This window comes from Strix aluco, chromosome 13 (genome assembly GCF_031877795.1).
Source record: "Strix aluco isolate bStrAlu1 chromosome 13, bStrAlu1.hap1, whole genome shotgun sequence".
Lineage (NCBI taxonomy): Eukaryota > Metazoa > Chordata > Aves > Strigiformes > Strigidae > Strix > Strix aluco.
This window is the reverse complement of record NC_133943.1, coordinates 14,040,255-14,058,845: the sequence shown is the minus strand read 5'-3', so window position 1 is coordinate 14,058,845 and position 18,591 is coordinate 14,040,255. Positions and strand designations below refer to the sequence as shown.

The window sequence follows — 18,591 nt, the reverse complement described above, 5'->3', positions numbered from 1 at the left end:
TTGAACTGTTTTGAAAGAGACTATTCACAGTTTATAAAAACACTTTTTAGAAAAAATTCTTTTTACCTGCAGACTGGTTCCTGAACACTCTATTTGTAAGTTTTTTTTTTAGACTTTGTGATTAGGATCCAGGTAACCATTTATAGTTCCCCACACGCTTACAGATAAGTTATGTAAAGAACAAGTAATCTGCCCTTATATGCACATCTTTGAGGTAGTTAATCTTAGCTCCTTTAATTGACTGGGAAGGACACACATGCACATAGACAGCCTTTTATTTTGGCCTAAAACAGGCCATGATGCATCACTCTCTGGAAGTGCCTCTTTCTTTCTTTTGACCAAAAGAGAGGCCTATGATCAAATCCAACTTTAGCATACCTAAAGTTAGGTAAGAATTCTTACTCTATAGTCTTATACATGTTTTTCTGGCTGTTTATCCATTACAGAGTACATCTATTTTATTTGGTTTTTTAAAGTCTACTTCTCAACAGCTTTTAAAGTTGAAATTATAGCAATAATGTGTAATAAAAGGTCAATTACTATTTTTTCTAGAATCTTTTTATGGCGTATGTTATAATTAAAAGAGAATATCTTCAAAAGTCCTTGTAGATTTTAACAGAGCAGATCCAAGTGACTTAATTGTTTCCTAGATGCCTGAAATGGATTTGAAAATACTCTCTATTAATGTAAAACACTTGTTCATCACATTTTTCATAGGCATATTTGGGGGCTTTTATAGACAATTAGGCTACTTTTCTCTCTAGGGTTTTACACTAATTCCTTTCACCTCAGAGATTCTAGACAACAGACTTTTCAGCTCAGTTGCAAAAGGCAAGGAGAAATATATCCTGGACAAAATAAGAAACAAACTTTTCCCCTCTCTGGGCAAAACCCCAGACCCTTACTGAGGGTATTTCCAGGATCTTTTTATTATGGTTATTATATACATTTTTTTATTATTGCGTAGCATGCATCCATAAGTAACATTGTAAACTGCTAGCCAAATGACTTTCTAATGGAGAGAAGTAGATAAAAGAGGTAAGAAATACAAGAAAAAGAAGATAAGGAAACAATGAAAAGGAAACAGATGCTTAAGGGGAAATTAGGAAAAGCACAGTCCATAGTTTAAATATAAAAGTTTAACTGTAGTCCTCATAATAAGAAAAACAGAGTTATGTCAATAATACAGACATAAGTTAATGGCAGAGAATATTGCTAAAGCTAAGACAGAGAAACTCACAGCTCTTCCATACAGGTCACAGCAAGAGTTCTATCTACAACAGAAATAATGGTTTTGGTGATAGTTGTGATTTGCAGAACACTTTGGTTAAAAGGGTCCTTTTCTAAGAAATTAGTTTCTCTAGCATTCATGGAACTGTAATATATGAGCTTTTTATTCTCAAGGTGAATGTTTGCATACATATTAATACAAAGGAAGAGTATATATGTAAATAGCAAAGTCTGAAAGTACAAACATAAAGAGGGATTTAAATGCTCTCTCAGAAAATATAATTGAATTTTAGACCTTGCTGGTAAAAAGATACATACTGGATTTTTCTTCTTTTTGTCTTTATCCTTGCTTGGCTTTCTGTTGCTGACAAAGTAGTGCAAAGTTCCATATTCCACCAGTGCAGAGAAAACAAAAATAAAGCAGACTGACACAAAAAGATCCATTGCTGTCACATAGGAGACTTTGGGAAGAGATTTACGAGCAATTGTACTTAGGGTGGTCATCGTCAGGACAGTTGTAATACCTGGTAGAGAGATAGAAAACAACAGAATTATTATTACTTCAGGTGACAAACTGATTTTGCCAGTTACTTCTCTGACTGATTTTGAAGTATGCCTGGAGTTCAGACATATAGCAAAGATATTAAACAGCACATTCCAGTAGTGAAATATGGATTCAGTGAGAGCTTCAAGGATTAACACAGGGTTTGAAATGTTTTTGCATGGTCACTGCAAGTGCAGTTCTGCAGAATACTTTGGTTAGATGGATTTTGATTCTAAGAAACTTAATTTAGTTTTTTAGTTTTGTGGTTTACTTCTAGACAGCCTTTATTTTTAATTAAGAAATTTAGTTTTAGGGTTTCTGTGCTCAAACCCTTAAACGAGCTAGAGAGAAGAGAACTTGTGTCAGAGTGAGAAAATCATGGTGGAGAATAAGAATTGCTTTACTCCATTCTTCAAAGTAAGAAACTTTTTGTAGTTGGGATAAGTTTTTCTTATTTTTGGTTGCAGGGTAATGATACCAATGTCAGTAAGAGACACACCTGCAGCCATTATATGATGTAGAAATTAATGAAAATTCTTAAGAAAGCATGTAATCCAGCAGGAACTTCAGGACAAAACGTGTGTAGATTTGTACGTGTGCTACATAAAGAAATGAAACTCTTTCCTTCCTCTTGCCTAAATTTCTGCGCTTTGGCCACAACAACCCCCAGCAGCGCTACAGGCTGGGGAGGAGTGGCTGGAGAGCTGCCAGTCAGAGAGGGACCTGGGGGTATTGATTGACAGCCAGCTGAACAGGAGCCAGCAGTGTGCCCAGGTGGCCAAGAAGGCCAATGGCATCCTGGCTTGTGTCAGAAATAGCGTGGCCAGCAGGGACAGGGAAGGGATCTTGCCCCTGTACTCGGCACTGGTGAGGCCGCACCTCGATGACTGTGTTCAGTTTTGGGCCCCTCACTACAAAAAGGACATTGAATTACTCGAGCGTGTCCAGAGAAAGGCAATGAAGCTGGTGAAGGGTCTGGAGCACATGTCGTATGAGGAGCGGCTGAGGGAACTGGGGTTGTTTAGTCTGGAGAAGAGGAGGCTGAGGGGAGACCTCATCGCCCTCTAAAGCTACCTGAAAGGAGGTTGCAGAGAGCTGGGGATGAGTCTCTTTAACCAAGTAACAAGTGATAGGACAAGAGGTAATGGCCTCAAGTTGCACCAGGGAAGGTTTAGACTGGATATTAGGAAGCATTTCTTTACAGAATGGGTTGTTGGGTGTTGGAATGGGCTGCCCAGGGCAGTGGTGGAGTCCCCATCCCTGGAGGTGTTTAAGAGTCAGGTTGACACAGCGCTGAGGGACATGGTGTAGTTGGGAACTGTCAGTGTTGGGTTAATGGTAGGACTAGATGATCTTCAAGGTCTTTTCCAACCTAGATGATTCTGTGATTATATAAATGCATTCTAGTTGTATGCAAAACATATTATCCCACACAAATATCTGCTGTTTGTTATTTAAGTGATTTCTTCATATAAAGCTGGAAGGGGGAGTCTCTCAGGGCTCCTTACAATTATAACACTGTGAGGTCAGATTTCTCACTGTGCCACAGCAGTATCTCTTCTGGCCTTCATAAGTGACTGTAGTCTATAACTGAGAAGTATTGTGACATCCCTCACCATCTCTTTTCCTTTTAGAATATTATTCCCTGTACTATGATGTGAAGAACATTAAAAATGCATCAGAACAGTTAAAATCCATCACATTTTATATAGCAAATTTCATACCACTGATTTTACCTCCTCAGTGGTACAAATAAACTAATTCTCAACAGAGGGACCAATCTGTTTTGCATATCTAAGTAAAATTTAAAATTACAGCTGAATGCCTTTATTAATTCTATAATTTTTTTAAAGCAGATTTTATAACCTCTTTTTAGAGAGGACATGAAAAAGGCAATGAAAAGCTTAAAACTTTATCATGGGAGCCACTGGTTCTCTATTCCTGTGTTTCTTTCAAGGGAGTTCTGGAATGAAAATGCTGTCTCTCATTTTGCACTCCAGTACTCTGTGCTGTAGTTCTGTGAAGAAATGAAAATGCAGGAGGAAACACTAAACGATTCTCACTTGTGTGGATTTATTGCAGAAGTAGAAAATGTATTTAACTTTCTCTAGTTGAATGTTTCTACTTTGCTATTTTTTATAGCTACAGCTGCTTTGCACAAGCAAGGTTAATTTAGTCTCTCTCTTATTTGTGGAACAGTTGCTAAATGTGTAGAAATTGCTAATTCTGATTAATTGCATGTCATCTTTTCATGTGTAGGATTTTAGATACAACCAAATTCAGTTGACTTTGTGGCCTGAAGGCTACATTTGATTGTTGGTCCCTGAAGTAGAAGTCAGGATGGTACATTCTCCTCTTTTTCCCACTACAGCTCAAGACAGTCAGAAAGATTGATTCCTTCTTGGTATTTATTTAATTTGAATTGCTAGTCACTGTGATGTGGAAGTAGAGCAAATTAAACTAATGCATCCCTGCCTCTAATCAAGCAATGTTCCCCATCCTCTTGATTATGAAAAGTACTGCTGTTGTCAGAATGATGCAGAAGCTTTTATTGTAGACATCTACAATGCTCAGATTTAGGATCTGGAATAGTAAAAAGGAAGAGATGCAAATATGGTTTAGTCTGTGTTATTCCTTGGAAAGTACTACATCTGCCTAAATGAGGAGAGCTCATGTGAAAATGTCTCTCCTCTTACATTTACATTGAGGTGTCAATTAAATTGAGGTGTCAATTAAACATCATAATGCTTAAATAAAAGCAGGAAGAAAAACCAACTCACCCAGTGATGTTCTGGCTGGAACTGCATCCTTATTAATCCAGAAGGAGACCCAGGACAACACAACAATAAGTGTGCAGGGAATATAGGTCTGAATGGTGAAATAACCCATTCTCCTGCTCAGGTTAAAGTAAACAGACATGACTACATAGTCTCCTGTAAAAGAAAAGCATACTGAGATAGAATAACATGTTTAAAACCCAACATAGAATTTCTGTGTAATAGCTAGGGTTTTCCTATTCTATGTCTGGGGTCTAAATATTAAACTGATTCATCAGATATATTGATGGCAAACACATGCATACATTTTCAACACTGGTATACCTCAAGAACTGGTGGATTTTCCACACTATGAAAATAAACAGTCTTGCAGGTTCACTTAGGTAACTTGTATTTTAAGATTTCAAGGGTAACCTCCCTTGCATAGTGCACCAGGCTTCTTTCTACCCAAGTCATTCCTCGTAACTTGTAAATGCCTGTACAGTCCTCTTAAGCAACTGAGTGAGTGGTAGTGGTCCAGCAAACCTCCAGTCACCATGCTGGCCCTGTTAGCATGCTCTCAGCTCTGCTGTCAAATAATGCATGCTTTCAGATGTACTTCCTAAATTATTCATGTTCTCAACTATTCTTCAGGGCTACGCTGTGTCAATAATTAATTTTTTATTTGCCTGCAGATCTTCTGTTGTATTATCTCCTCTAAAAGGATTTGAACCCACATCTCCTAAGTGCCCCAAAAACCCAGGCTCTATGTTACTCTGGTGTGCATAACACATAATTTCCATTCAGTAGTTTTGTGATTCTTTTTCCAGGTTTTTTCCCCTCTCAAACTATTAAGTAAATTCCAGCTGGATTCAGGAATACAGCAAAGCTTCAGTTTTTGATGTACTTTTTCTAAACTAAAAAAAACCTAGTTCTCATCTTTACTTCAGATTACAGCACTCCTGGGAAATCTTGATTGCAAAAGAACTACAGAACCCCAGGCTACAAAAGACTTCATTGCAATTCAGTGAAATGCAGCCTAGAGAAGTCTCAAACTGAAACAGAATAGATTTGCAAATTTAGAGTGAGATAGTTTTCCAGTGTTATCAAAGAGACTCTGTGGCTAATGTGTATTCTGCTTAGATCAGTACCTTTAGTTAACATTGAGTTCTCTGTTTTCAGGCATAATTAAAATTTTAATTTCCCCCAGAATAATCCCTTTGAACCTGGTCACAGAAGAAACTTCAGAGATCATTTTTCAGCTGGTGCTTCTTTGTTATATATATATTTTTTTTAAATGTGAATGTCCATATCCCAGGGATTAACTGCTTTTAATTTAATTATAATTAAACCAAAAACTTAAAAACCAAATTATATACGTGTGATTTATAAGGAGATATGGCTGAATATGAACAATCAGTTATAATAATGACAGTCTGATTATCCCCTTAATTCACAGATAAGTTTGCATTACATGTGTATGTCCTTCATATACCAAAAAAAACCCCACCACTGATCAGGAACACTGTAAAATTTAAGTCATAAAATTGTAGTACGACTCATTCTTCATCTCTGGATCATGTATTAACTTCCTGAGAAGTGATTATTTTGTCAATTTTGGGAAACTTTTAATCATGCTTCATATATGCTATTAATAGCATTAGTATTTCAATTTTTTTTTCCTGCTATACTATGGTAGAGATTACTTTAAGCAGTAACTGTATTACTGAGCTGTTTTCATGCTCAGTGTTCTTATATTATTTTAATGAGACAAAAAATTACCAGAAGAAAGAAGTGAAACATAAACCCAAACATAGATGACAACATAAAAAGGTATAAAAGATTAGCTCAGAGTTGAAATTTAAAAAATCAGATGTTTTCGTTCTGCTACTGCTTCTTTTTCTGAAGCTGCTATAGACGTTTTTGGAGTGGCTGAACAGATACATCAGATCCTAGGTAACTATTTTCTCCATATTTTTTGTCCTGTACTTGGACAGGTCTTTTTGCCCAACTGTTTTGGTAGTTCTAGCACTCTTGTCTTGTAGGATCTTTTATTCATAAGAACAGAAAATACCTGAATCGAGTACACAAGACAGCACTACATATTAGAGTCAGATCCAAAACTCAGCACTTGTGTTGAGAAAAAAACCCAGATAAATCCAGAGGAGGTTTTTTTCTATGGTAAGATATTACAAGAATATGTTTACAATATTTTATGCATTATTTTAAAATAAAAATATTTTTTGTTCAAAATGTAATGCATAAGAGCTTTTAAAATGTTAGCTAACTTGTAAAAGCCTCAGTTCATTCAGCAGCACTGAAACATTACTCTGAATTCTCTGTCATCTCAAAGATGCACTTCGGAGGACAGTCCCTCTCCATAGGGCAACAGCAGTGTCCTGTCACAGAGCATTTGCTACATGAACTGGAGACACTCCAGGTGGAAGTGTTTTATATCTAACTGCACACGATTCCCTCTGCTTTTTTTTTTTTTTTTTTTTTTAAATACTGGGCTTCTTAACCAATTATGTTTAGAAATAACCTATCTCTACTGACATATTCCAAAAAGTTAAAAAGTGATGTAATTATTCTGGATTCTGTTCAACCCTCACAAATGTTATTGCACCTTCCTTTATGCAAAGACTTTATTTCCTAATGGGCATATGTGTAAAAAAAATCCCAAACACTTCAGAATGATATCCCTAGGAAACACGGTATCAGCTCCTGATATTTACAAACAACGTCCACAGAATTATTCTGACAGACCTTATTTCTCATGCCTTGCAGAATTGGAAACATTTTACTGAAAGCTCAAGGAAATAAGAGACCGTATATAGTTTATATGGGATTTAAGGTTTCTGCTAATGGAGAAGTTGAATCAGAGGAAGTAAAAACTTCAGTGTCAACTCTAACTTGCCAGGCAGTGTGGAGTTGACCAGTCTGAAGACTCATTCAAGGATGCATAAATTCTTTTAAATTACATGTTGCTTTTTAATCTGAAAGCCTGCTGGTGCTGCAGACACTGTTGCATTGTGGAGTAAATTCCACTATTTCAGAGAATCTTACTAAAAAAAAGAATAATGTTAATACCACAGAGATGTTTTGTTTATTTCGTACCTTGCTTGGTTGGGATTTTGGGAAGTGGGGTGTATGGATGATTTTTTTCAAGGTAAGAGTGAGAATTGTAAGCCAAAACGGCTTTTATGGTAACAGAATAACAAATATAAATTAGGAAGTGCCGAGACAAGGCAAACCAATAATTCTGTAATGTATTGAGTATCTCTTCCAGCCTTGAAGTAATATGAACAATTGTAAATAAAGCATTAAGGGAAACAAGACTAAGTGGTGGGATGCTCCAGAAGCGTCTTGCTGGTTTTGCCTCATTTACATCAGTGATGTTGGAATGCTATAACAGCAGGCCTTCTGAGATTTTGAATAAGAAAAGTACTCTGAGCATACAAATTAATGCAAGACCAAAGATGTGCAATTTAGGACCTAACATCAGTTGTCATAACACATACATCCAAAACGTAAAATGCATCTAAGTCCTCTGTGGAACATGGACTTGACAGTACTTTGCATTAGTCACATCTTTCACGATGGAATCTTGCCCCAGCCCTGTTTTTATCCACTTTTTTTTTTTTTTTTTCTGACTCTATTCATGGACTTCTCTTCAGCTGGGCCCAGTTTAAATAGTCGCTGTTATTTTCAGATTATCTCTGTGCCAGAGGTTACTTTTCACTCCTGGTGTGATGCCTGCATGAAGCTGTCAAACTAAGACATTATTTTAGTAAAAAATGGACAGACTTGATCTTTAGCACAATGTCATTCATTGGCCCTCACTTGGCAAATTGATAATCTTTTCATCATTACTTCATCATCTTTCCCTGTGCTCTGGCTCTTGTGTATCCAATATTGTCTACTGCAGCAAGAAAGCTTCTCAGACTTCCTTCAACAGATTGCTGTTCAGAGGGCTAATATACCTTTGGATTTGTCCAGAAATGAATGATAATGCAACCTGGCAGTATCTTTGTAAGACAACATATTAAGTACTTAACATTTGGCACCCTGATTAGAAGATTTTGTATCATTTAGCCTTTCACCAGAGACTTTACAGTCCTGCCACCCATTCTAAGGTATATTTCACTATTACATATGTCTAGAAAATAATACCTGTATAATTTTCAGCTCTTAAATATAAATTAAAAAATTTCCCTAGTAAAAATAATCTTACTACATTGAAGAGCATAGCAAGTCATCCTCATTTCTTTCTCTGTATGAATATATGTATTTCTCCTATTCCTCTGTATTCATCTATGTTTGTATATCTAGATAGATAGATACAGTCTTCTTCGTCTGAAGATACAATAACCAGGTAATCAGTTTCTTCAGTGACATGTATTTAAACCAGAAGGCAGTCCCTTGGGAAAATGCTATCCAGGTCATGTTTATCCTCATGTATAAATACTCATATCATGTTTTCTACAAAATACATATTCCTGCCAATTATGTTTGGAAGATCACAAGATGCAGGGCATGGTTCTGACTTGAGCTACTTCATTCCCGTTCAGAATGGGAAGTTGAAGATTTCTCTTGGCAATAATCCCTGATGCACACAGAGAAAGTGCATTGGGCCTTAAGTCACTTCTAGAGTGAAAACAAGATGCATACCATCAGTATCCAGTGATCATGACCTTAGTAAGCCCTTACAGAAGTTTTATTTCTAATACTCCTGTGCCATCCTAATTTACACAGACTCAAAGCAGTCTATGCGAACTTTGGAAATTGGGACGCTCCTCCTACCATACACTTGTGTGATACAGTAGTTTGAATACCAGGATTCAGGCTCTGTTAGACAGTAGGGGAAGAGAATTCCTGATTTGAGGAACCATCTGTGCATACATCCTGGCCTAAGTCCCAGAGGTTCAATAGAAGGAATTAGCTTGCCAGGAAGCATAGCCAGGGGGAATGTACGCTGTACTTAACTGATTTAATCAGCACAGTGGGTGTGATCCTTCATTGCTTCCTGGTTGTGGAATCATTTATACCTGTGCGAAGTGAATGGGAAATTATACCCATTAGTACTCTCTTTATGCATGTTTAAGTGACTGCAAAGTGTAAGGTACTGGGGAAACAAGCCTCTAATTTGTACTCAGAAGTGATTTGGAAGCTAGTACAAATGCTAGAGAAAAGAACAGCTTTCTAACATCACAGGAAATTGGTGTGTTAATTATAGTTCAGGTAGCAACACTTATAGATGAGATTGTCTCACACTTAGTATTATAAGATTCTGTTTTCTGTTTAAAACATTGCTGGATTTAAATTATTAAAAGAACTGCAGAACAGCTTCAAAACTTGTATGTTGGCCACCTGATCAAGTTATTTGTATATGTAATTTCAATTCATTCTCATAGATAGTTTTGGAGTGGAGAAAATTCAGTGATTTGTTTCTGTTAAAGATACGGGGTTCTGAACAGGGAAATTAGGTGAAGGGTTGGCCTTTTTACATGTTGGTACTTCTGTGAAAATCTTTCATGGCTAACTTAAAAGTTTTGGAAAACAACCGATGGGTGCATGGACATGTGTCCATAGATGTAAGAAGTTTTTGAGAGTTTATAAGAAGACTTTATTCTGACTAACCTTGTGCCATCTCTGTTTCTTACAAAGCTACATACCACTCTGAAGGGCATAGCAAAAACCAGATGGATAGTAGAGGTGACTCTGTTCTTCTCAAACTTTGGTTGTTCCATCATACAGTCCACTACCTAAAAATCTCCAGATTTTCTCTGTGTACTGAAAGTATACAGCACATGATCTCCTCACCTCATGCTGACTCCATGGTGTCAGGGAGCCTTATCATGGAGCTCTTCTCCCCCAGGAACTGGATGTGTTCCTTCCCAGGCTCTGGACAGGATTTTCCTTGAGTATTTGGTTACCTTAAATATTTTTGCCAGTGTTTAGTAGTATGAAAATCAATGTGTGTTTTAGTAATTCTGATATTGTTTATAGTTTAGCACTTTTTATGCCTAAAATGTAAAAATCCGTGGAGAAAATAAATTATATAGGAGAATATTGATGATATTCATATTAATAATTGGCAGAAAAACGCTACCAAGTATGTTTAGTATATCTTTTTAAATCTTGAAGTTTTCCTCGACTAGATGGATTTGTGAAACTGCCAAGAAAAAAAAAAATAAAGACAGAAGAGTAATGTATGAGCTGAACTTTCCCAAAATTTCAGGCCATCATTTGTTCTTTAAGGACTCATAAATGACTAACAACTAGGATTAATGTAGGTCACTGTTTATATGGTAACTAATAGGCACGATTTTGTTAGCACAGCCAGTAGCAGCCACATGGCTCATACAGACCCAGACATGCACCAGCTGGCCACATTTCCAGTGGGTTTTTCTCTCCTAATTTTACATAGAAACCATGCAGAAAAGAGCAAGAACTTTAACAGGCTTTGTTTAGAGAACCATATGAAAATATAGATAGAAATGGAACCTTTTCTCAAAATTAACTCATATAAACAAGTACATAAATAAATGACTTGCTTATATATGGGAAACCCTATCCAATTCGTCTTTCTGGATGAGGTATACATAGGAAAAAAGCAAATAAAAACAATCGTGCCACATGAGGGCACTATCACCTCAGAATAGAAATGAGAAACAATTGCAAGTCTGCCAGTGGAAAACCGAATCTTTAAAAATTTCTAATTATTCTCCCCATTGAGTGTTTATACAAACACTCAAATGACATAACTGAGTTTTATGGCTCTGTTAATAGAGGAGCACTTCTAAGAACTAAACTAGCTCTTGTATGATAAAAATATTACCAAAGTAACATCACCTTTGTGCTACAAGTAATGAGTATAAACTGCATAAATTGTTAATGAAGAACAACTGTGGCAGCAGAATTTATCTTCTTTTCCTCATAAATAACTAATAGATACATCCTTGTTCTCTCACTCTCTTACTGTTAGCATGGCCAACAGTCTCATTTTCTGTTAGGTAGGGATGACAGCTAGCACTGTTGTTTGGTTTTTTTAAAAGAATGAACAGGTAAATAGTAGTTTAATGGAAAAGATGTGTTTCCTTGGTTTTAGTCATGGTACATGGAAATACCATTAAAATATAACATATGATTTCTATAAATACCTCCTTTAAGGTAGGACCTTTGTTGTAAGTTCATTGTTGACAGTACTCTAAGTAAATTCTCACTCTGAATTAATAGTTTTTTATTTTTAATAATTTTAAAATTTAATATTTTTTTAAAAAGGACACTCATGATGAATTTAAAAAAAAATGTTTTTAAAAAGATCTAAAATATTTTAACAGAATTGAAAGGCTTTAATCATTGACTAGTTTGGTTTTGTGATGTACCCACACATAAAACAAGATGATCCCAGACCCAAAGGGTTTATTGGCTAAATCTGCAATATTCAGATTTCTAGAACATGTGAAAAACATCTGTTATTTTTTAGAGCTGGTATTACTGCATCTTGCTATGTATTAGTTCAGTGCCTTATATTTCTGGGCTGGAGCTGCATACCCAAATCCAGATGAACTTCTAATTCTTTCTAGCTCTTAAAATGCCAACCTACTGGACCAGTACTGACTACAAAAGTAATAGCAAATGGGACCAAAAGGATCCTAAATGCATCCTTCTTTTAAAAAGAGTCAGGTTTGGTGCCATTTTTATAGAGATATTCTGCAGTAATAAATAATAAATAAATAGTTGGTAAGCTTGTGGGGCGTTGCCTGTAAAACAATCAATTTCCTTCATATTGTGTGCCCTTCATCCACTTCTGGCACACTGGAGGGCAGCAGGTTACCCAAAAGCTGCTACAAGTGTAAAAAGCAAATTTAAAAGAAAAAAAAAAATTAAAAAAAGTAAAGGTAAAATATGGAAAAAGCCTTTTCTCTTTCTTATCAAAACAGGTGGTGGTACCAGAGCTCTGGTGTATGCTGTGCTCAGCAGTGCCTGGATGCAGATTACTGCCCCCAAGAAAGGCATGAAAAGGGGAGAACGGGAGACTAGGATCAGACCTCTTTCTCCCAAATCAGACCAGTGTCAGACTGTGGACTGCATTGAACAGTGCAGCTCTAATCTAGGATGAAAAATCATGTAAATAGTCATGTATTTGTCCTGATGCATCTTCATTTGGCATTTGCCCCCATCTTTCTTCTTGCCTTGACAGGGTCTATATTTGGAATTCTGCTGGCATTTACTGTCTTGGTGAGGGTATTGAGTCAGCCTGGAAATGCGATTCAGTGAGATGTCTTGCACTGTTACAGTCGTATGAGGAAAACATAATATTTTCTCTAAAACCACAATTTTCTATGAGGGCTCAGATTTAACCTATTCAAATTATTCTCTTGTAGAAAACTTTTAAGTAACCTATTCTTGATAGGGTTTTTTTCTTCTTTCAGCAGATCAGAAAGTTCTTAAATCTGTCTAGTTCAGTACTAATGAAATAGTAGTTATAAAATTGGTCATTTATCACACGAAGAGATGATATTGGCTCCTCCAGTGCAATATGTTTTTATGTATATCACAGGGAAAGAATTTCAGCTAAAGTATTTGATCACTGGGCACATGAGTGAATTTTCATAAAGATAGGACTACAATTTGATCACAATGCTGATCATAAGATGATATTTTATGAGATTTATTGGTGTCCACAGCCAGAAGTGAAAAGTCTGGGAAAAGGCAAAATCAGAAAGAACACTGTCATCTAGATATCTGACCATGAGACTTCCTCATTATCTCATCCTTTGCCAAATGCCCTTTTCATTGTTTCTGTCCTTCACAGCTTTTTGTTCTTTCACTGACTCATTTTTAGACTGTATAAGGGCCAGACAGTTTCAAGAAATAATTAAGACTCTTCCTTTTCAAAAATGTTTGCAATCTCTTTCCCTCTGAGGTTTAGCAGCAAAATACCATTATTGTGTCATAGGGAAGTCATGATGTGAAATAAAATGCTTTGCCTTTAGGGCAAAGAAAGAAAGAAAATCTGCCAATGGCACTGTAGATATTTGCTTGCAACAAACTTGGAGCACTTGGAAGCGGTGCCATTCTTCGCCTGACTGTTGGCACTCGCTCTGCCTGGGCATTACATAAGGAACAGGGTAATTAGTGGTCATTGCTGATACAGCACAGCAACTGTAGTGACTGATTTCACCCCAATTCTAAATATCCTCTTCTAAACCATGATTATAGCTTGACTATGTAATGAGGTAAAACAATATTAAGGCTTTGACAAAACTTGCGCTATAGTCCATTTGTATAAGATTATCACTGGGATTCACATTGAACAGTGGGGTGGAGGGCAGGGAATGGGAGGAGATTTTATCTTTTTTTTCTGGTTTTAAAGAGTAACGTTTATGTCTGTGTGTGAATGTGTCTGACATCAAACACCTTGATTTCCTTCGGGAGCAGGGAAAAGAAAACTGGAATTAGTTTATGTTTGTGTGAAGTGACAACCCCAGCTGATGAAACGTGCAAAATGAGATGAATCATTACAGTCATCTAATCAAATGAAATTTCTTTATGTATGACATGACTTTATACCCAACAGTTCTGGATTTTGTTTGGTTCTTGGCTACTCATTCCATTTGAAGTGCTGTTTTTTCAGTTCATTTGACAGAATGTGTTCCGCTTCTCGTTAGTTTCTAATTATAGGAGGAAAGAATGTAATGACACTAGACAGTAATTAAAATCTATTACTGTTGTTCCCACCTTCCGTTTGAATTCACAGAGGCAAGATCCACCCTAAGAATTTTTTGTTGCTGAAAAATATCAGTATGTGGAAATGTACTGAAGGTAAACTTAGGTGTGTTTGTTTCTAAGGTTCCATCTCTGAATACTAGAAGTTCGAAGGGAAAATGAATGTTACTGACCCTATATATTTACATATGATTTTTTCCTAGTTTGGGACATAATTACAAGTAACTGATCTTTTTTGTTTGTTCTTGAAGGCGGCTAAGCTACTACACACTGACATTAGCAAGGATTTTTCGTGTGCAGGATTAGTGTTCAGACATGACAGCAGCACGATATAATAGGTTCAACTGCTGTGAGCAAACCGTTATGCTCCAGTGCAAATAGTCTGCAAATTACAGAACCTTCTGCTCCCTTTCCCACTCCCCTCCTGCCTAAGATGCATCAACCCAGGATGAAAGCTCAGCATCTCCTCTCTGAATGGTTAGGAGTGGTTAGGTTTCTAAATAACCTGTTTGACTTACTGTGATAGAAAATTGGAACAAAGAGAGAAGAAAATGTGAGGATAACAGAAATCTCAAGTAACATGAGAAGGTAGAGAGCCAGAATTTCCTGGCAACACAACCAGTTGGGGTGCTGTTCTGTTAGAAATCTTGCTGTGCCTGACGCAGTCAGGAATCCTGTGTCCTTGGCTCTTTCGGATGTCTGGTTGTTATCTGAATACCTAAAGAAAAGCTGTCTGGTTCAAAAAAATGATGCACCTATAGCTAAGGATTCCGATCATGTTTAATGACTTGATTAATTTTGAATATTTGACCTATTATCATTATAATTCTAACAAGGGTTTTGAGATACAGTGAAATCACCAATGTAAGCAAATAAGAAATATGTTTTATTATATTTCATTCATTTCAAGGAATCCAGATGGTATACCCGCTTTCTGGCAACATCCAATCCTGCCTGCTCTTACATACAGGGAGAATTGGAAATAACTGGTTTGTTTCCGTACTTCAAAGCATGAAATACACCACATCCCTGGTACTTTAGATCGAACACACTATCAGGATTATGAAGCGGCATAAAAGAAGAATTGTCAAGCTATGTAAATTTTATCATGTTGAAATTTTCAGCCGTTTGCATCAAGGTAAAACGCACAAGATGGTGTCTGTTTTTGTTTTACATGAGTTGTAAAGTACAGTATTTATACTGTATCATGGGTGTACATATTTGGACTTCCTAGACAACTGTGCAAAGGATTTGTGTAAAAAGGGAGTGTGGGCAACTCCAGGGGTAATAAAATAAACATAAGATGGGAAAATGGGAATGAAGTTAAAGGTGGCACTTTGAGGCCTAGGTTAAAAATTGCTAACATTAAGTACCTGAAATAACAAAGTTAAAAGGAAATGGTCAATCAAAAGGGACAGACAACTCCCAAAGGGAGTCAGATCTTAGGTGGACCAATTCCCTTCATGGTGTCATCTCAGCTAATCTGATACTAGACATCATGGCTCTGTTTGTGGTCAATGGATGAGTCTGTGGACAGAACTGCTCCCACACTGGCTGAACAAGAGACTCACACACCATCTATGTACTCTACCGTAGGCTTCCTAAAATTTCAGAAGTGGTTGAAAATTAGATACAGGCCTATTTGCTGAACACCACAATAGAAGAAAAGAAAGTATTTAATATTTTTGGTCTAAATAACAACAGACTTACAGACATGTTAGAAAACTCCCTTGAAATTAGTTTTGTTTAACGAGCTTTGTGCAAGTCCTGGTTGCTGAAATGACTGCAGAGAACTAGCAGTTCATAAAACACCACTTCTCATATTTGCTTTTACATCTTTATAAATCATCTTGCATGGCAAAGGTCATTCTCGAATTCCTCTGAAAGCCTTTCATTCTGAGAGAAGAGGAATTTGAGGATACACTACATTTAATCTTTGATCTTGATGTTTCCAGTTATTTTCAGAGCCAGGAGACAGTATTACATAACCCGAGGCTGCAATAAAACTTAATGTTTTCTTCTACTTCCTCTCCAGAGGGGAGAAAGCATGACTGCATGGAGGCAATGTTCTGCAGGGGAGCTACAGATTTCATAGATTCATTCTTTCTGAACCCCCCAGCAGAAGAAATATTTATACAAGAAAGTACCACTCGAACACCAGCATCTCGCTTCCACTGAATGCACAGGGAGATTACTGGAAAGACAGTACCATAAACAAAGAGCCCAAGGGATGCTGGGAAGAATACAACATGCTTTATTGCTTGACTTCCAGCACTATTTTTTTTTTTTTAGGACTTCTATTTATTTTTTGCTTCCTTTAAATATTTTAGAGGATTGCATCAGCGAATATTTAGTTTCAAACCCCCAGGAAACCAATCTAAATAACCAAGAAAAGACTAAAACTCACCCGGGTATGAGATCCTGGAAGGCAAAACATCAAGGAGCAAAAGTAGTACACATCAAACCCAACTTTCTTCAGAGCTCAGTGTGATCAGCTACCAAATGTCATGGGCTTCAGAGAGTTAGGGCAGCTCAGTAATAAAAGAGGATGACTCTGAGCACAAGAACCCGACAAAGATACATAGTAAAAAGTAAATTGGCTTGTTGGAAAACAACATAGCCCCAAAAATATCTCAAAGAAGCAATGTGGATCATTGATTAAAACACGGAAGCAGCAGGCAAGATATCTCGGGTCTAGTCCCAGCTCTCTCACTGAACAGCTGTAGAGCTGTAGGACAGCTATTTCTCTTCTCTCAAACCCATCTTTCCTCCCATGGAAGTTCTTTGGAACACGTGCACACTATGTGCTTCAACAACATCTGCCAGATTCTGCTCTAAACTTACGCGGAAATATTTAATGGGAGTGGTTGAAAAAGGATTATATTGTATGTAATTACATAATATGTAGGCTTTATATTTATACTTATTATATAATAATTTTTTTTGGCTTCTCACACAAAAGAAAACTTGAAAATGTTTTCTTATTACTATTCTGGTTTTGGTGATACTACTAAAAAGTACCAATGTACGCATGGTCATGCAAAGAAGCAATATAAAATAAACTCACAAATATTCCTGTTTAAAATCAGAGCCCATAATCACTGCTATAAGGATTGGTCTGAAACTTTCTTCATTTTTCCAAACTTCTTTTTTCTTAAAATACAAAAAAATAACCAAACTTTATTCAGTTTTGTCCTGTTCATGTCCTGTCATCTTTCTGGGTTGCCAGAAAAAAGCAGGCTGTATGCTCTGAAAAAGTTTTTTATACAACATGGAAACAAGGTGACATCTATAGATGATAAAAAAACCCCAGAAAATAGAATTCTGGAAAAGAATAAAAATCCTCATGCACTGGGGCTTACAAAAAAAATTAAGAATATTAAAGGTGACACATGCATGAGCATTAGATTATTTCACTGCCATCTAGGATTGGATCCCTGCACCTTCCACTGAAACACTTGTCCATGTTCAGGATCTGGTTAACCACTGAATGATATGGGTTCTGGAATGATTATGGTAATTCTGAACTTCCTGATACTCCTGATTCTTACAGGATACCCTTATGTAGTTGAAGGGTAACCAAATCATTCATTTAGTAGTTAATTAAAATGTAAGTAAGTGCATAAACCAGGTAGTGATTATGCTATTGAGAGGCAGTCCACAATTTTCTGTTTCTTTTATCAATAACAGACACAGCTGGCAGCAATACGTAAGTGCATTTTAAACTTGTTACTTGCCTCTGTTGAATATTGACTTAAAATGAGATTACATAGCAAAAGATATTTCTGTTGCTTAAAAATTCATGGTTTTGCCATAAAGGCTTTCAGTGTTGAAAAGCTTGCAGAATTCTGCAGGGAATCCTCCCAGTCAGCTTTCCACTTCTACTTGTTGACATATTAAGCTCTTCAGAAACCTGTTGTTTACCCAGATACACAGGTAGGAAGAGAGAATGTTCACACACCCTGTTAAACTGCACTCTAATGCTAACTTTTTGTTTAAGATTTACTAGTACTTGTGTAGGAATTCCAGTGCATATCTAGTATTCATCTGCATTAGCAGATGAACATGTACATTAGTTACGCCAATGAGGAGGAGTTGCTGTTTGAATGAGTCTTGAACATATCTGTGTATGTGTATCATACATAAAGTGAAAGGGAGAAGAATAATACACATTTTGTAACTATTTGTGAAGTTTTAGTGTTCATCGATGCTGGTTTTTAAATTATAACAGTGATTACCATGGTAATCTCACTCTGTATGTAGCAATGTATGATTCGTTTGTATACTAGGAAAGTGAGCTCTGTGCTCCTTCTGCTAATGTCTGAC

At 36.6% G+C, this 18,591-nt stretch overlaps 1 protein-coding gene across 2 annotated transcripts in view; it reads right to left on the bottom strand.

Moving 5' to 3' along the window:
• The window catches only part of GABRG2 (gamma-aminobutyric acid type A receptor subunit gamma2), a 72,036-nt gene that overhangs the window by 3,784 nt on the left and 49,661 nt on the right, over positions 1-18,591 (bottom strand). For both annotated transcript variants that reach the window (XM_074838985.1, XM_074838986.1), the window contains exons 7-8: positions 4,555-4,707; positions 1,549-1,754 (exon numbers count right to left, since the gene is read on the bottom strand). In XM_074838985.1, the coding sequence (XP_074695086.1) occupies positions 1,549-1,754; positions 4,555-4,707 (359 nt within the window). The remainder of the gene's footprint in view (positions 1-1,548; positions 1,755-4,554; positions 4,708-18,591) is intronic.